The 15,795-nt window shown below is 55.0% G+C and overlaps 1 protein-coding gene across 1 annotated transcript; it reads right to left on the bottom strand.

Moving 5' to 3' along the window:
* Positions 1-1,472: 1,472 nt before the first annotated feature.
* SLC1A5 (solute carrier family 1 member 5) lies at positions 1,473-12,121 on the bottom strand. Its single transcript, XM_046684289.1, has 8 exons — positions 10,910-12,121; positions 8,579-8,621; positions 8,089-8,136; positions 7,176-7,342; positions 5,249-5,482; positions 4,398-4,592; positions 4,120-4,254; positions 1,473-2,377 (listed from the first exon to the last, which is right to left on the bottom strand). Exons 1-8 carry the CDS (start codon positions 11,467-11,469, stop codon positions 2,143-2,145), a joined length of 1,617 nt encoding a protein of 538 aa, XP_046540245.1. The 5' UTR covers positions 11,470-12,121; the 3' UTR covers positions 1,473-2,142.
* Between the last annotated feature and the right edge of the window lie 3,674 nt (positions 12,122-15,795).

Below are 15,795 nucleotides of genomic sequence, written 5' to 3'. Positions count from 1 at the left end.
TTAATGAACTCATTAATGGCTATGTTTGTGTGCAGTACACAACAATTTTGCACGATCAGATATAAATTATATTTTCCTTGCAAACTGCACTGATCATGAGATGTAACTAAATAAACTGAGAAAAGATGCTAAAGATACTTAAGATAGCATCTATAATTGGACCCACATTGGTGGTGCCTCCAGGCACCTCGCAGAAGGTTCCTCAGGGACCTAGGATGAGCGAGATGTTATCAGTAATGTGTAACACGCTTCAACAAGGCACAAGACAGGATCTCGTGAGGACAGGGGAGCCGCAACTGGCGTCGTCCACATCTTGGACCCACAGCGGACTTGGTTTTTGATTGAAATAGCAAATGTTGGGGTAAAAAAAAAAAAAAAAACCCAGCAAGTCCCGCTATTGGGACTACCTAGACAGCAAGAGTTCAGATCTCAAGGTGTACCTGCGGGCCCATCCCCATGGCCGAGTGGAAAATGGATTTCTTATCATGAGTTGTACAAAGTGGTTAACTAACGGGGCCAGCCCATGGCCAAGTGGTTAAGTTCACGTGTCTGGTTTAGCAGCCCAGGGCTTCGCAGGTTCGCATCCTGGGCGCGGACCTAGCACCGCTCATCAAGCCATGTCGAGGCGGTGTCCCACATGCCACAACCAGAAGGACCCACAATTAGGACATACAGCTATACACTGGGGGGCTTTGGGGATTAAAAGAAAAAAAAAAGATTGGCGACAGATGTTAGCTCAGTGCCAATCTTTAAAAAAAATTGCTTGACTGGAAGGTAATATACGTAAGGTGAAATGCACACATCTCAAGTGTACTGGTTAAATTTTCCAAACGTTTACATCTGGAAGCATCACTCATATCAAGATATAGAACATTTTTGGTATCATGGAAGGGTCCCCTGTGCCCTCTCCCAGTCACTAAGTCACCCTCCTGGGTCACCACCGTCCTCTCCCCATAGACCAATTCAGCCTGTTCTAGACCTTTCCATAAGCGGAACTATACAGTATGTACTGTTTCCAGCTTCTTTCACTGAAAATATTACCTGTGAGATGGATCCAAGTTGCGCACGTCAATACTTGCTTTTCCAGCTGAGTAACCTACCATCGCATGGATGATTATAACAATTTATCTAATTGATTCGTTTTCAAATTTTGGCAATTATAGAAAAAGCAGCTATAAACATCGATGTACCAGTTTTTGTGTGAACAGAAGTTTTCCTTCCTCTTGGGTAAATACCCAGGAGTGAGACTCACGAGTGGCATGCGAAGTATATATTTTAACTTGCTAAGAAACTGCCCAGATTTCCCAAAGTGAGTGGACCATTTGCAGTGCCCCCAGCACTGCAGGGCTTCGTCCAGTGGCTCCGACGCCATCAGCACGTGCTCGTTTGGTGTGCTGCCATGCCAACAGGTGTGTGTAGTGGTGTCTCATTGTGGTTTCCAATGGCGTTGATGAACAGATATTTTATTTCAATGAAGTCCAATTTATCCTGTTTTTGTTTATTTTCTGGGTGGCTAGTGCTTTCAGCCAAATTCTTAAAAATATCGAATTACATATACTCAACAATTTTATTGCTAAAAAATATCCTCTGGAGGGACAGCAGTATTTGTCCTCAGACACCCCCCAGGGTTTCTGGGAGTGTTACTGTGGAGGGAACAGAGAGGCTGGGGACCGGGTGGGACGTACCGTGGAGTCACAGAACACACACACACACAGCTAGAGCTATAGCCACCAATAACCAGCAGAGGAGCTGGTGACCCGTCAGAACATCCTTCCTCTCGAAGAGGGCAGAATTCCACATGGCAAACTGTGCCCTGTGCCCTGAGACGGGAAGGCCAGGCAGGCTCCCGGGATGGGGGGGGTGGAGGACGCTATTTCTCCATCTTGCTGTTTCCTAGCCTTGAGTAGGGACAGGATCTGAGGAGTGGGGAGATATGGGGAGACACACTCACACGCACACACACACATTTACACCAGGAGCCAGGCCTCTCAGAGGTGACGTCGGAGAGGGAGGCTGGGGCCCCTGGCTTCCTGGAGCATGTGGGCAGGGTCCCCAGAGGCCCAGCTTGTCTGTTTATCCATCTCTCACGATCCCAATGTCCAAAGTGCCCCGTATCGGGGCAGGAAGGGTCCCTCTTGGGGTTTACATGACCGATTCCTTCTCGCAGGCGTCAGCATCCCCAGCGGGTCCTGGACCGTGTTTGAGGAGGGGGTTGCCCTCCTCGATGGGGATGGGCAATGGAGCCATGGGCATCTCGCTCTTCACCTGGATCAACTCGGGCACCGAGCTCCGCGCCTCCGTACGATCCACGTAACTTTGGAGGAGTCCTGCCCCAAAGGCGTCACCTTCCACGTTGAGGATGGTGCAGCTCCGGTCCCTGAAGGGGAGGAGTGCCAAGGAAGTGAGCGGGAGGGGAGGGGTCACGGTTCAACCCGGGAACCTTGAAGGCCCCATCACGCCGTCTTCACAGACCCCTGTTCTACTCCTCTGAGACCCAGAAGCTCATCTCTCCATCCTCCCAGGATCCCAGATATCCTCTCCTCCTAGAAGCACAAAGATCTTTCCTCTAGAACCCGGGAGGCCGCCCACTTCGCCCGTGCCCCTGGAATCCCAGTGTCGCATCATACTTTCTCTGCCTTTGAACCCCAAAGACCTCCTCCTTGACCCTCCCTGGACCCCAGTGAGGCTTCTTCCAACGAGACACAAGAATTGTTGCTTCTGGAACCTCAGAGAGTCATTCCTGCCTTTTCTTGGGGCCCCAAGAGACCCATCTCCTCACACTTTTTGTGTGTGTGTGCCATTTTAGAAAATTGAGCTATAACTCACATATCATAAAATCCATCCTTTAAAAGTGTGCCATCCAGTGGGCTTTAGTATATTCAGAGTTGTACGACCACCACCACTATTCAGTTCCAGAATAATTTCATCTCTCCAAAAGGAAACCCCCACACCCACTAAGCAGTCAGCCCCCATTTCCTCCCCTCCCCCCAGCCCTAGGCTCCCGCTCATCTACTTCTTGTCTCTAGATTTCCTTGTTCTGGACATTTCATAGAAATGGGATCCTACACTGTGTGGTCCTTGGTGTCTGGCTTCTTTCACTCAGCATGTTTTCAAGAATCCCAGATATAGGGGCTGGCCCAGTGGCGTAGCGGTTAAGCTCGCACGTTCTGCTTCAGTGGCCTGGGGTTCCCTGGTTCGGATCCCGGGTGCGGACATGGCACTGCTTGGCAAGCCATGTTGTGGCAGGCGTCCCACGTATAAAGTAGAGGAAGATGGGCACGGATGTTAGCTCAGGGCCAGTCTTCCTCAGCCAAAAAAAAAAAGAGGAGGATTAGCAGCAGATGTTAGCTCAGGGCTAATCTTCCTCAAAAAAAAAAAAAAAAAAAAGTGCCAGATCTAACAGCATCTATGTATGTACTGGAGCTTCATTCCATTTCTTGAGAATAATATCCCATTGTATGGATTTATGGACATTTTGTTTATCCACTCATCAACTGACGGACATTCAGGCTGTTTCCTGTTCCGTACTATGAATAATGCCGCCGTGAACATTCATGTACAAGTTTTTGTGGACACGTTCTCAATTCTCCCGGGTATATACCTAGGAGTGGGGTTGTGGAGACATACGATAACTCCACGTTTAACTTTTGAAACCAAACTGTTTTCTAATCTTTTATGCTCTTAATAGCTTAATGGTGACAGCTGATAATTATGTAGCATTTACCACTTCCTGTTCTAAGCAGGTGTTCTAAGGGAGTTGGTTGTTTTAAATCATCTAAGGAGGAAACCATTCTCTCCATTTTACAGAGGGAGAAACTGAGACACAGAGAGATGAAGTCCCTGCCCACGGTCATAACAGCTAGTAACGGTGGCCCCAGGACTTGAACACCAGCAGCCTGGACTGTCTGCTCTGTGAACCACTCCGGCATGCTACCTTCCTGGGGGTCCTCTTAGAAGCCCAAAGATCCGTTCCTGCCCTCTTACTGGAATGTTCCAGGTCCCATCCCCTTTCCTCTAGAACTCCTTCCCCCCTCTTCTCATCTACCTACAGGCTCTGAATGACCCTCTTCTTCATCCCCTTTCCCAGGAGCCCCCCTGAATTCCCAAACCCACACTCACACCAGCCAGTCCACAGCCAGGATCAAGGAGATGTCGTGAACCGGCAGGCTGACAGCCTCGAGGATGATGGCCAGAGTGAGGACACCTCCAGCGGGGATGCCCGCCGCACCCACACTGGACGCTGTGGCGGTGACCCTGGGGGAGGAGAGGGGAGGTCAGGGAGGGGCCCCGGGAATGGGAGAAGCTGCCACAGGGGCCCCGCTCCCCTCAGCCTGTGCCCACTCTCAGGGGGAAGGGTCCGGTGGGTCGGGGTCCTAGCCGCAGCCACCTGCACTCACAGGATGGTGATGATCTGCACGAAGTCCAAGGATCGCTTGTTGAGCTGAGCAATGAACACCGCGGCCACGCACTGGAAGAGGGCGGCACCGTCCATGTTGACAGTGGCCCCGATGGGCAGGATGAAGCGGCTGATGTGCTTGGCCACGCCATTCTTCTCCTCCACACACTTCATCATCAGCGGCAGCGTGGCGGAGCTGCGAGGGACCGCAGATCTGAGCTCACGCGCAGCCCTCACCTGGCCCCGCCCACCACTCAAGCCACGCCCACAACCCCGCCCCCAGACCACATCCACCTCTGCAGACCAGCCCCTGGACCAGGCCCCGCCCATGCAGTCCAGCCTCCCTGGCCCAAGCTCCGCCCACCAGCCTAACCTCCCCGCCCTCCCCCCCCTCATCCCCAGATCCCACCACCCACAGCCCTCTCCAGCTCTCCATGCCCTTCTCTTCCCAGAGCCAGAAGGCACTAGGGATCTTGCAAAATGTGGGCATTCCAAAATGGGGGAGTCCTGGACCCCCTGGGAGAATAGTGCCTGGTACTCCTCAAAATACACATAAAATTCCTATCTAAATTCCATAATGTCTGAGAGCTCACTGACCCACGCCCCCTCCCCTCCTCCTCCAATGATAGACCTCGGCTAAGAATTCCTACGCTCTTGGAGATGCTGCTGCAGAGAGGGCCCGGTTCCGAGGGGACAGGGCCAGTACAGATGGACATACCCAGATGTGGAAGGAAGCATGGCCCTGTACCCAGACCTGATGTCCCCAAACACAAAATTTCGGGAGCCTTCAGACATTTGATGCCCGCTCCAGACCCCTTAGCTTAAAAACCCCGGTCCACCCCAAGGCCGCACCTGGAGGAGGTCCCGAAGGCAGTGGCCAGCGCCGTCATGATGCCCCACAGGAAGCGGTAGGGGTTTTTGCGAGTGAAGAGGAAATAGATGAGAGGCAGCACCAGGAGCCCGTGGATGGCGTGGCCCAGCAGGCAGCACAGGATGTATTTGCCGAGACTGGCGAAGAGCAGCCCCACGTCTTCCATCTCCACGATCTTGCCCGCCACCAGGAACAAGATGCCCACAGGGGCATACCTAATTACCCAGAAGACAGATTGCTGACTGCCCACGTGCCCACCCAGGGCCGGGCGCTGTGCCTGGCACACGGCCTGACTATTTCCAAGCCTCCCTCGCAGTCAGAAGGTGCCCAGAGCATTGCGTGCTGAAGTTCGCCACCCCAGCCCCACCCCTGCCATCCTCTGCGCTCTCTCGCCTTGAAGACAGTGCAGCCGGGAGACAAGAGAAGGGCAGCTCGTGTCTTCGTAACAACTCCCAGGTAGGAAGCATCTATGTGCCCTTGAGCATGGCTGTACCTTCGCCACAACCCCGCGAGGCAGCGCCCGTGGAGCCTCTCGCGCGGCTACCACGGAATTAAAGAAAATCTCCTAGGTCTGTAAAACACGGACGATGATGCTAAGCCGCACAAGAATGTGGGGAGGATGACATGAGGTGCCAGCTCAAGTGACCTGAAAGCTTTCTGTACACAATAAGTGATCTATAAACTTCAGCTGGGATTACTGGCACTTTCTCCCGGAGGGAAGATGCTACGGGTGCCCGTGTCCCCCAGGCAGGAGGCGTCCCAAGATCACTTCCTTGCCTGCTTGATCGCAATGGCTGGTTGTCTGTCTTCTCCTGCTTAGTGACAGCAGAAAGGCACCATCTCCCAGCCACCTGTGCAGCCAGGTTTGGCCAAAGGCCCAAGTTCTGGCCAGTAAGATATGTCCAGAAGTTACACAAAGAAAGTACATGATAAATATTAGCTAAGACTGTTTACTGGTGCACGCTATATAGACTGGCCGCCGTCCCAAGAACATGACACGTAGGAACTCATTTGTGCCTGGTACTGCCAACCCCTTTTTTCAGATGGGGAAACTGAGGCTCGGAGGGCTAAGCCACTTGTCCTAGGGCACAGGGTTGAGAAGCGGCAGGGCCGGGGTGGGAACCCAAGCTGCCAGTGGCAGAGCCTGCTCTGACCCACACACCACCCAGCCCGGGCAGCGGAGTTTTTACTGGTCAAGGCTCACTCTGGCCGCGCCCAGCTGCCTCTGAGATGTCGGCTGCGTGGCAATCAGGGTGGGTGGGCGTGTGGGGTTTCTCAGCAATGCAGCAACACCGGCCCCTCGCCCGATTTCTGACCCTCTAGTCCAGGCAGGCGCTGAGAGTCCGTGTGAGACGGTGGGGAGATGAGACTGGGGGAGGGGGCGACGGTGGAGGCCTCGGCATCAGTCTCCCCCTCATTATCAGGGGTCATTGAACAAAGCTCGTAAAAAGAACAATCGTAGAGAACAGGAAGTGAATCTCAGTAAGTGCCAGGCGTTTACAGCACTTTCTAAGAGCTTTACGTCTATTTGGGTCACCCACTTCATCTTCATAACTCTGTCAAGCAGCACTATGTTACATCAGCGATCCAAAGGTTAAGACTGGATTCCATTTAAATCTCTAAAACTGAGATGCATTAGTCTGGCTGTGGCCGCAGTTTGGCTGTCTTTTTGTCACCTTCCAGTAAGAGCAAGAAGGTGCCGGAATCTGTCTCAGCTCTCATGGACTACAGTACTGCCCTCGTTTTATATATGAGGCCATTGAGGCACAGAGAGGGTAAGCGGCTTGCCCAAAGTCACACAGCAAGGGAATAGTCGATGTCAGATTTGAATCCAGGCCATCTGGCTTTCCAAGGAGCGGATGGAGGGTCGCCCTCTCCCACAGCCCCAGCCCCTCTCCTACCACCTACCACATGATCCAGGAGACCAGCACCATGGTGGCGTCGTTGAAGGAGTTGAAGAAGCGGATGAGCAGCTCTCCCTCAGGCCCCAGCTTCCGCAGGGCCACGCCAAAGACGATGGCAAATACCACCAGGCCCAGGATGTTCATACCCTCCACCTCACCTCCCACGGGCACCTTTGGGCAAGGAACAGACAGGGACAGGAGGGAGCGCTCAGTCACCTGCAGTCACTCAGGGCCGGCTCCTCAGGCCCCTTCCTCCCACAACTCACAGTCCAGGTCCAGGAGAAATAGCTCTGTCTCCAGGGACCACCCAGAGAGGGCAGGGCTGGAATGGGGGCCCCAGGGGAGCGTGCGAACCAAGAGGGGGGGAAGCCACCTTGGGGAGGGTAAGAGGGAATCAAGAGGGCTTCCTGGAGGAAGAGGCTGAGCCCTGGAGAACAGGAGGGGTGAACCAGGTAAAAACGGGTGGTAGAAAGTTCTAGAGAGAGGAACCAAGGTTCAACAGCCTAGACATGAGAGCAACATGGACATTCAAAGAAGGGAAAGTAATCCACTGTGGCTGGAGTGGAACGAGCCAGGCAGAGTCACAAGATGAGGCCGGGCAGGCGGCCGGGCAGGGGCCCAACCTCGGAGGGTCCCATGGACTGCGGCGAGGAGGCTTGGGTTTTCCTCCAAGGGCACTAGGGAGCAGGACAGGGCTTGGGGCAGGGGAGAGGCAGAGAGAAGAGGGGGCAAAACGGGGACTCCAGAAAGACAGATTACACAGAAACTGGGGAGGGGCTGCGGAGAGTTTAAAACACAGTGCACAGCAAATGTTAGCAGGCCCAGAGGACAGACGAAGGCTGGGGGAGGAATAAAATGGAACAAGCACAACAAGGGGCCAGGGGGGTCCCCGCCCCCCCGCCCTTCCCCGCTCTCACCTTCACCTGGGTTCCGTTGATGGAGCTCTGCTCATAGGAGGTAGCATACTGCAGACAGGAGTGGGATGCGTCAGTGTCAATCATCATCGAGGCTCCCCCTTCCCGGGCTGGCACTAAGATGCTCAAAGCCAGCCTTAAACATCTCTTAAACACAGTCTCATTTCATCTCGCCAGCACCCCTGCTGAGGTAGGACTATTCATACCCCCCAAGGCTCAGAGAGGTAAAGGCACTTGCCCAGGGTCACACAGCTAGAATGTGAACCCAGAGGGGGCTCGGAACCCATATTCTTGCTTCTTGATGAGGGGCACGGATGGTTTTCAGAAGTCCCCCCAAGAACCCTGTAATAGCATCGCCTGTAAATATGTGGGCATGTGCACTTTTCCAGGCATCACCCCAAATCAGGCACCAAGGGGCCATGACTGGTGTCTCATCCCTTCCCAACCCCTCATCTACTTGGGACACCACCCCTCCCCCAGCCCCAGGACTCACTGAGCGGAAGGCAGCAGACACCAGGTTGGAGGGGAAGATATTCCTACAGAGACAGACATAGGGGGGTTAGTAAGTACCACAGGGGGATGTCAGTAGGTGCTGGGTTGGCCTCTTGGTGTAGGGAGAATCTTGGAGGCCCCATCTGCACCCAGCTGTGGCCCCCACCCAAGCCTCCGCCAGGTTCAGCCAGGCAGGGTTGGAGCCAGGCCGGCCAGCCTTTGCAGGGGGTGGGGAGTCTGAGCTGCCCCCCCGGGGCTGGCGTCGAGGCCCCGGGGGACTGCAGGTTGGGGCTGAGGTGTACTGATTCCCACGGCGGCCGGGGCAAAGGCACCCGGGGCCTCAGCTCCACCCCATGCAGAACTTAATACCATGGCCGTCTTGCATCAGCCACTTCCTCCTGGAGGGCTGGGAGGCTAAGAGGGCTGGCCCTGGGGGCTGGGAGGGTATGGGCGTGTTGGAAAGAGGTGGTGAGAGAAAGTGACAAGGGATGGCTGTGTGTCATGAATGTGCATCTTCAGTGAGCAGCAGCGAGCACTAAACCCCAGAGCCTGTGAGGGAGTGGACAGGGGCCTCGTGTGTCTGAGTGAGATGGAAATAACATCAGACACGCCTACGGGCGCTTACATGAATCCACTCACGTAATCCTCACGCCAGCCCTCAGGGATTATCAGTTATCCTGTTTTACAGAAAAGGAAACTGAGGCACAGAAAGGTGCAGAAACTTGCCTGGCTACGGAGAGGCAGAACCGAGATCTAAACCCAGCCAGCTGGTGGCAGAGTCCCAGCCACTGGGCATCCTAGGATCCCCCTGCCCGCCGTGACGTGGGTGGACAGCTGTTGCTGTGGGTCCACAGACAGTGTGTCAAGCGTTGGGATCCGGCTGGGGGCGCCGGTCGGAGTTCAGAGACATGGAACCCTGTTGGTGGTGGCCACGCAGGTGTGTGTGTGTGTGCTCTTGAGCATGTGTCTAGGGCAATGCTCGATGTGCTGGTGTGGTCGGTGGCATCGCCTAGTGGCTGTTTGTGCTAAAGCGGTCTTCGTACCCAGTGGAGGGGTGCGTGACAGTCAGCGCAAGCCCATGCATCAATGTGACATGTCCAGACGTGACTGAGTGTCTGTGTGCCTGTGTCCAGCTGTGTCAGTTGGTTATAAGGTGGTGTCACTGAGATATTCCGGAGAAGTTTCTGAGTGGCTGGCCAAGCGTGAGTTACGTCTGTTTTGGCATGCGGGGGACGCCTGTACACACAAACAGCCTTTGAGTGGGTGTGTCTGTCTGCAGGCTGTACCCCCCTCCCCCAGGCCAGCCAGGGCTGGGCCATGACCCAGCTAATCTCCCCCAGCCAGGAGGTGCCCACCCACTGCCACTTCTAGACAGCAAGCTTGCCAGAGTCCCTCATCTCAGCTGCACGGATGTCCCCCCCCGAGGCTGGGGGAACCCAGTTTCCTGACTCATCATTTCCTTCTGCCACTTCCAGGAAGTCCCCAAACAACCTGGATACACTGAATCAGCAGGTCCCCTGGGGACCCTGCAGTCGGCCCTCCTCAAAAGCGGGGAGAGCCCTGTTTGGGGGCGGGGGAGGGGGAGCAGAGGCCAGAAGGAAGACAATCTGCACATTTGCTAACTGGGCCCCTTCTGGGCAGCCTAGTGGCCAGGAGCCCAGACAGGGAGGAAACGGGATGGAGAGTCAAGTCGTGGAGGTGGTAGGACATACCAGGAACTTAGAAAAAGGGGAAGTCGCCAGGGCCCAGCTGCACTGGGCGGGGAGGGAGGCTGAGAAAGAGCCTGGCTGTGTCGGGGTGATGTGTGGTGTGGGGAGAGGGCCTCGTGAGGGTCACTGGGATCTCTCCAGGTGCTCCAGGGGGCTCCTTCCCCGGGAGTCCCAAACCCTCTGACCCTGGACTCAAATCTTTATCCAGAAGCCCCAGAAGCCCCATCCTGGGCGCTTACATGCCCAAAGATCCTCTTGTCACAGCAGAGACCCTCTCGTGTGTCCCAAAGCCCCAAGCATCACTTTCTTCTCCCTCTATAAGACTTCCTTGCTTATCGCCCTCATGGGGGGTCGGGCTTATGTCCCCAGGCCCCCCATTCAGAAGCCTCCTTCCCCAGGACTCTGTCCTCACTCTCCATACCCTGACCCCAAGGGCTCAGGGCTCCTCCCACCATCCTGTGCCCTCTTCCTGAGGCCCCGGGGATGTTCCGCCCGGGAGGACCCAAAGCCCCCGTCCTGTCCACGTGGCCACTCCCGCCATCCCTCACACGCGTCCCCTCCCCACGTGGGTGAAGCACTCCCTCCCTCCCTCCCCCGCCTCCACCGGGCTGGCGGTGTCTGACCTCACAAGATCCAGGAACGAATCGCGCACCTCCTTCCTCGGGGCCTCTTCCACGGCGCCCGTGGCCCCGACCGAGGCGTTGATGGCGGCGAAGGCGGCGCCCGGCTGCAGCGCCAGCGCCAAGCCCACGCCGAGCGCCGACGCCAGCAGCGTGGTGACCAGGAAAAAGAGCAGCGCCCAGGCGCCCAGGCGGCCGAGCGCGCTCGGGTCCAGGCTGGCAGCGCCGCCGACCAGGCTGCACACCACCAGCGGCAGGATGATCATCTTTAGCAGGCGCAACAGCAGCTCGCCAGGGAAGGCGAAGGCCGCCAGGCGCGCGGGACCCAGCGCTCCCGCGCCGCCGGCCCCCGACACCCCCAGCCCCAGCGCCACGCCCGCCACCACGGCCGCCACCGTCAGCAGCACCAGCAGGTTGGCGCGAAGGCAGCGGCGCACCTTGTCCTGGGAACCGCCTCCTGCCGCATCGGGGTCCTCTATAGGGACCAACGCCAGGGCACCGTTCGCGGTGGGCTCCCCCGCCGCGAACCCCTTGGAGTCTCCTTTAGGCGGATCGGCCACCATGATGATCGCCCCTGGGGTTCCTGAGCGCCTGGAAGCTGGGAGCCTTCGGGGCTCCTTCCCAGGACGCTGACGTTCCTAGAACGGAGAGTTCAGTAACAGCCTGGAGGCTGGAACTTTGGAGGGTTCCTCGGAGTTGAGAGTTCACTGCGCCTCGGTTCCTTGGCTCTTGGAAGTGGAGTGTTTGAGATCCCGAGGCTGGGCACCGGGGCTCCTCTGCTGTTCCAGGTGGGGTCCGGCACCCAAGACCTGGGAGTTGGGAGCACCTGGGTTTCCTGGCCCCAGGGGATGGGAATACAGGAGTTTCTCAAGCTGGGACCTGGGGTCCTTGGCTCCGGAAGGCTGAAGGCGCCCAGGCAGCGGAGGTCTTCAAGAGGCTAGGTCCTGGTGGCGCAGATGAGGGACGCCTGGATCCGGGAGGCGGGGGACCCGGGGTGCCTGGGTCCCGGAAACGGAGGGCTGGGGGAGCCCGAGTCTAGGGGCGCAGAGACGGAGCTCCGGGAAGAGGGGAGGCAGGCTCTTGGTCCGGGAGGGGAGATCCAGGCCCCTGGGGGCGGAAGGCGCGGTCCCGGATCCCAGGAGGTGACTGCCGCCAGCCGGGAGCGGACCTCGCTGGCGGGCCGCGTGGCTCTGAGCGGGCTCGGCGGAAGCGGCGGGGATTAAGGCGGGAGGCGAGGCTGGGGGGCGGGGACCGGCCGCTGGCGCCGATTGGCTGCGGCGCTCAGAGCCCTCCTGCGCGCGCGGGGAGGGGCTGCGGCCCAGAGCAGCCGGGTGGCCCCTAGAAGGCAGAGTAACAATGGCTATATCCAGGGGCGGGGCCGAAGGGGCGGGGTTGTTGGGAGGACGCTTTTTCCCCCCAGCCAAATGAATTGGGCTGTGGGTTGGGGCCGTTAGGTCACAGCGGTCCCTTGGAGCGAAGATCTCCAAAAAGTGCAGGTGATGCGGTGGTGGCTTATTTGCAAATCAACTCAGCCTGGAACTCCTCCTCCGCCCCAAATTCTTTCTTTCGTTGCTTCTCGGAACTTCAGTTCCTCCCACGTAAAATGTAAATCCCTCACGTGATTGGTTTAAGATTTAAATGAGATGGAGTTGTTTATTTAATCACGTTAATAATTTTTTTAAAGATTGGCACCTGAGCTAACGTCTGTTGCCAATCTTCTTCCCCCCTTTTTTTCTTCTTCTTCTTCTCTCCAAAGCCTCCCCAGCACATAGTTGTATATTTGAGTTGTAGCTCCTTCTGGCTCTGCTATGTGGGACGTCGCCTCAGCATGGCTTGATGAGCCGGGCCACGTCTGCGCCCAGGATCCCAACCAGGAAACCCCGGGCCACCGAAGGAGCTTGCGAACTTAATCACTCGGCCACAGGACTGGTCCCATAATAATGATAGTAATTTTTAAAACAAGTGTTCCCAGTTTAGAGCCCCACACTTTTCAATTAATGGCAGTCATTACATTAGGATTGTAATCCACTTCCCCCGGGTACAGATTTCCAATCCGTCCATTAAAAATTATAATTCAATTTAATGACTGGGCTGATGCTTTTACGAATGCTTTTGCCACATATTTTGCCCCATATTTTATTATGAAAATTTTCAAACATACAAAAAAGTTTAAAGGATTTTATGGCGAACGCCCATATACTCACCACCTAGAGTCTACAATTATTTTGCCATATTTCTATATCATATTCCTACCCATTTTCTCTCTCTCTATCCATCCACCCATTCACTTTCTTTTTTGACACATGCCAAAGTAAGTTGGAGATATCAGTCGTAGAAATTAATAAAAGAAACCTCAACTAAGTGAAAATTGGGAAGGCCTGAACCGGGAGCCTCTCACCCTATTCACACATCCTCAATTACCCCAAACAGGAAGAGACAGAGCTTGCATCTTCCACTGGAAGTAAAACTCCTTTACTAATCAAGGAAGATTTCTCTCTCCACCCAGCAACAGCCCAGCCAATGAGAAACACTGCAGCTCAGCCAATGAGAAATGCCACAGTTCAGCCAGTGAGAAACACTGCAGCTCAGCCAATGAGAAACACCACAGTTCAGCCAATGAAAAACACTGCAGCTCAGTCAATGAGAAACGTCACAGCTCAGCCATTGAGAAACACCACAGTTCAGCCAATGAGAAACACTGCAGCTCAGCCAATGAGAAACGCCACAGTTCACCCAATGAGAAACGCCACAGCTCAGCCATTGAGAAACACCACAGTTCAGCCAATGAGAAACGCCACAGCTCAGCCAATGAGAAATGCCACAGCTCAGCCAATGAGAAATGCCACAGCTCAGCCAATGAGAAACACTGCAGCTCAGCCAATGAGAAACGCCACAGTTCACCCAATGAGAAATGCCACAGCTCAGCCAATGAGAAATGCCACAGCTCAGCCAATGACAAACACTGCAGCTCAGCCAATGAGAAACGCCACAGTTCAGCCAATGAGAAACGCCACAGTCCAGCCAATGAGAAACACTGCAACTCAGCCAATGAGAAGCCATTTCTGCTCAAACTGTCACTTTCCCCCAATGGACTTTCCTTTGGAACAGCCCCACCCCCTCCCCCTTTTTCTCTATAAAAGCAGCTCCCCTGCTTTGTTCTCTGGATTTCCCTGTGGTTTTTGGTAGCTGGCGCGTTCTGAATTGCAATTCCTTTGGCTATTCCCAAATAAACTCATTCTGAGGGTAAAGTAACTGATGAATTTGCCTTTTTTTTTTCTTTTTTTTTAAATGGGCACCTGAGCTAACATCTGTGGCCAATCTTTTTTCTTCTTCTTCTCCCCAGAGCCGCCCCCAGGACATAGTTGTATATTCGAGTTGTAGCTCCTTGTTGTGCTATGTGGGACGCCGCCTCAGTATGGCTTGATGAGCAGTGCCATGTCTGTGCCCAGGATCCAAACCGCAAAACCCTGGGCCACCGAAGCTGTTGGCCATGGGGCCGGCCCCTGAATTTGCCTTTTAAGTTGACACAGTGCACTTTCCTTTTAAGTACTTCAGTGTGCATTTATTAATCTGAGTTCAGTATTTGCACACAGTCCTTTTTTTTCTTTTTAGGTAAGATTTATATGCCATGAAATGCACAAATCTTAAGTGACATTCACTGATTGTTGACTAATGCTTATGAGTGGGTTCACTGGAATCTTCATCACTGCTCGGTGAGTTGGTCTCTCTATGACACCCATTCTCCAGATGGGCAAAACTGGGACTTATGGCCAGAGGAAGTCACTCGCCTTGAGGCCACACCTGGGAGGCGCTAACCATGCCCGCTCCGCCACTTCCCTCAGTTCCCTCTTGGTGGTCCTTTGGGTGGTTTCCAGCCAATCGGTCATGATTCCCTACTCCTCCTAGCTGCGTTGAAACCCTGATTCCCTCCTCGCCTGTCCTGTTCTCTGATAACATTTCAGGTATTCACACTTGCTCAAAGACTCTAGATAGTGATAACCTCAGAAGCTTCCTCCTGATAACCTCCAGAAGCTTCCTTCCGAGGCGCAGCCTCGGGGCCTCAGGCAAGTCACGACCTGTATGAGCCTCAGTCTCCACACCTGTGAAATGGGAAGAAGAACAATAGATCACGTGTCCTTGGGTGCTGTGGGGATCAAAGGAGATCACATCCGAAAAGCATTTAGACAGCGTACAGGTTAGCCCTTAGTAAAGTTAACTTGTGCTATTATTATAATTATTGAAGAGCATGGCTTGGGCCTGGACCAGCTCCAGATGCTCCTGGGCCCTGGTGGGGAGCTCTCCCGCCTGGTCACTGCCAACTCCAGACCTGCGCCTGCTTGGGAAGGAGCTCTGAGAGTTGGTGGTGACATCCTGCAGGATCTGAGGCAGGGGGGCCAGGCCGAGCCGAGACTGCCCAGAGTCCGAAGGACCCACCACTCGGGCACATGTGGCCTCGTGGACACTCTCCTCTCCCAAGTCCTCCCAGCCTGGACAGCAACTGCTTCACAAAGCCCCGTCCCCATCCAACCCTCCTAGCCTGAAGTCATCTTCATCCAACAAACGCGTGTTAAACTCCGCTGTGTGTGGTTCTGTGCTAGACGGTGAGAGTGTGGGCCCTAAAGTCGCACAGACCCGGGTTCGAATCCTGCCTCCACCACTGATCGGCTGAGCGTCAGTTTCCTCAGGCGTCCTGGAGTCCACGTGAGCGTAAGTTCCATCATGCACACACTGACCCTTAATTCAAGACACGAGGGGCCCATTCCTGAGCGCTCCCTTCATTCTACAAACATTCCTCGAGCGCTTCCTAAGGGCCAAGCGCTGTTCCAGGGGCTGGGGATTCAGAAGCGAGGAAAAAAAAGGAAAAGTCAGACACCACTCCTTGCCAGCAT

The sequence above is a fragment of the Equus quagga genome, chromosome 13 (assembly GCF_021613505.1).
Source record: "Equus quagga isolate Etosha38 chromosome 13, UCLA_HA_Equagga_1.0, whole genome shotgun sequence".
Lineage (NCBI taxonomy): Eukaryota > Metazoa > Chordata > Mammalia > Perissodactyla > Equidae > Equus > Equus quagga.
The sequence above is the reverse complement of the archived record's forward strand: the minus strand, read 5'-3'. Positions and strand labels throughout refer to the sequence as shown.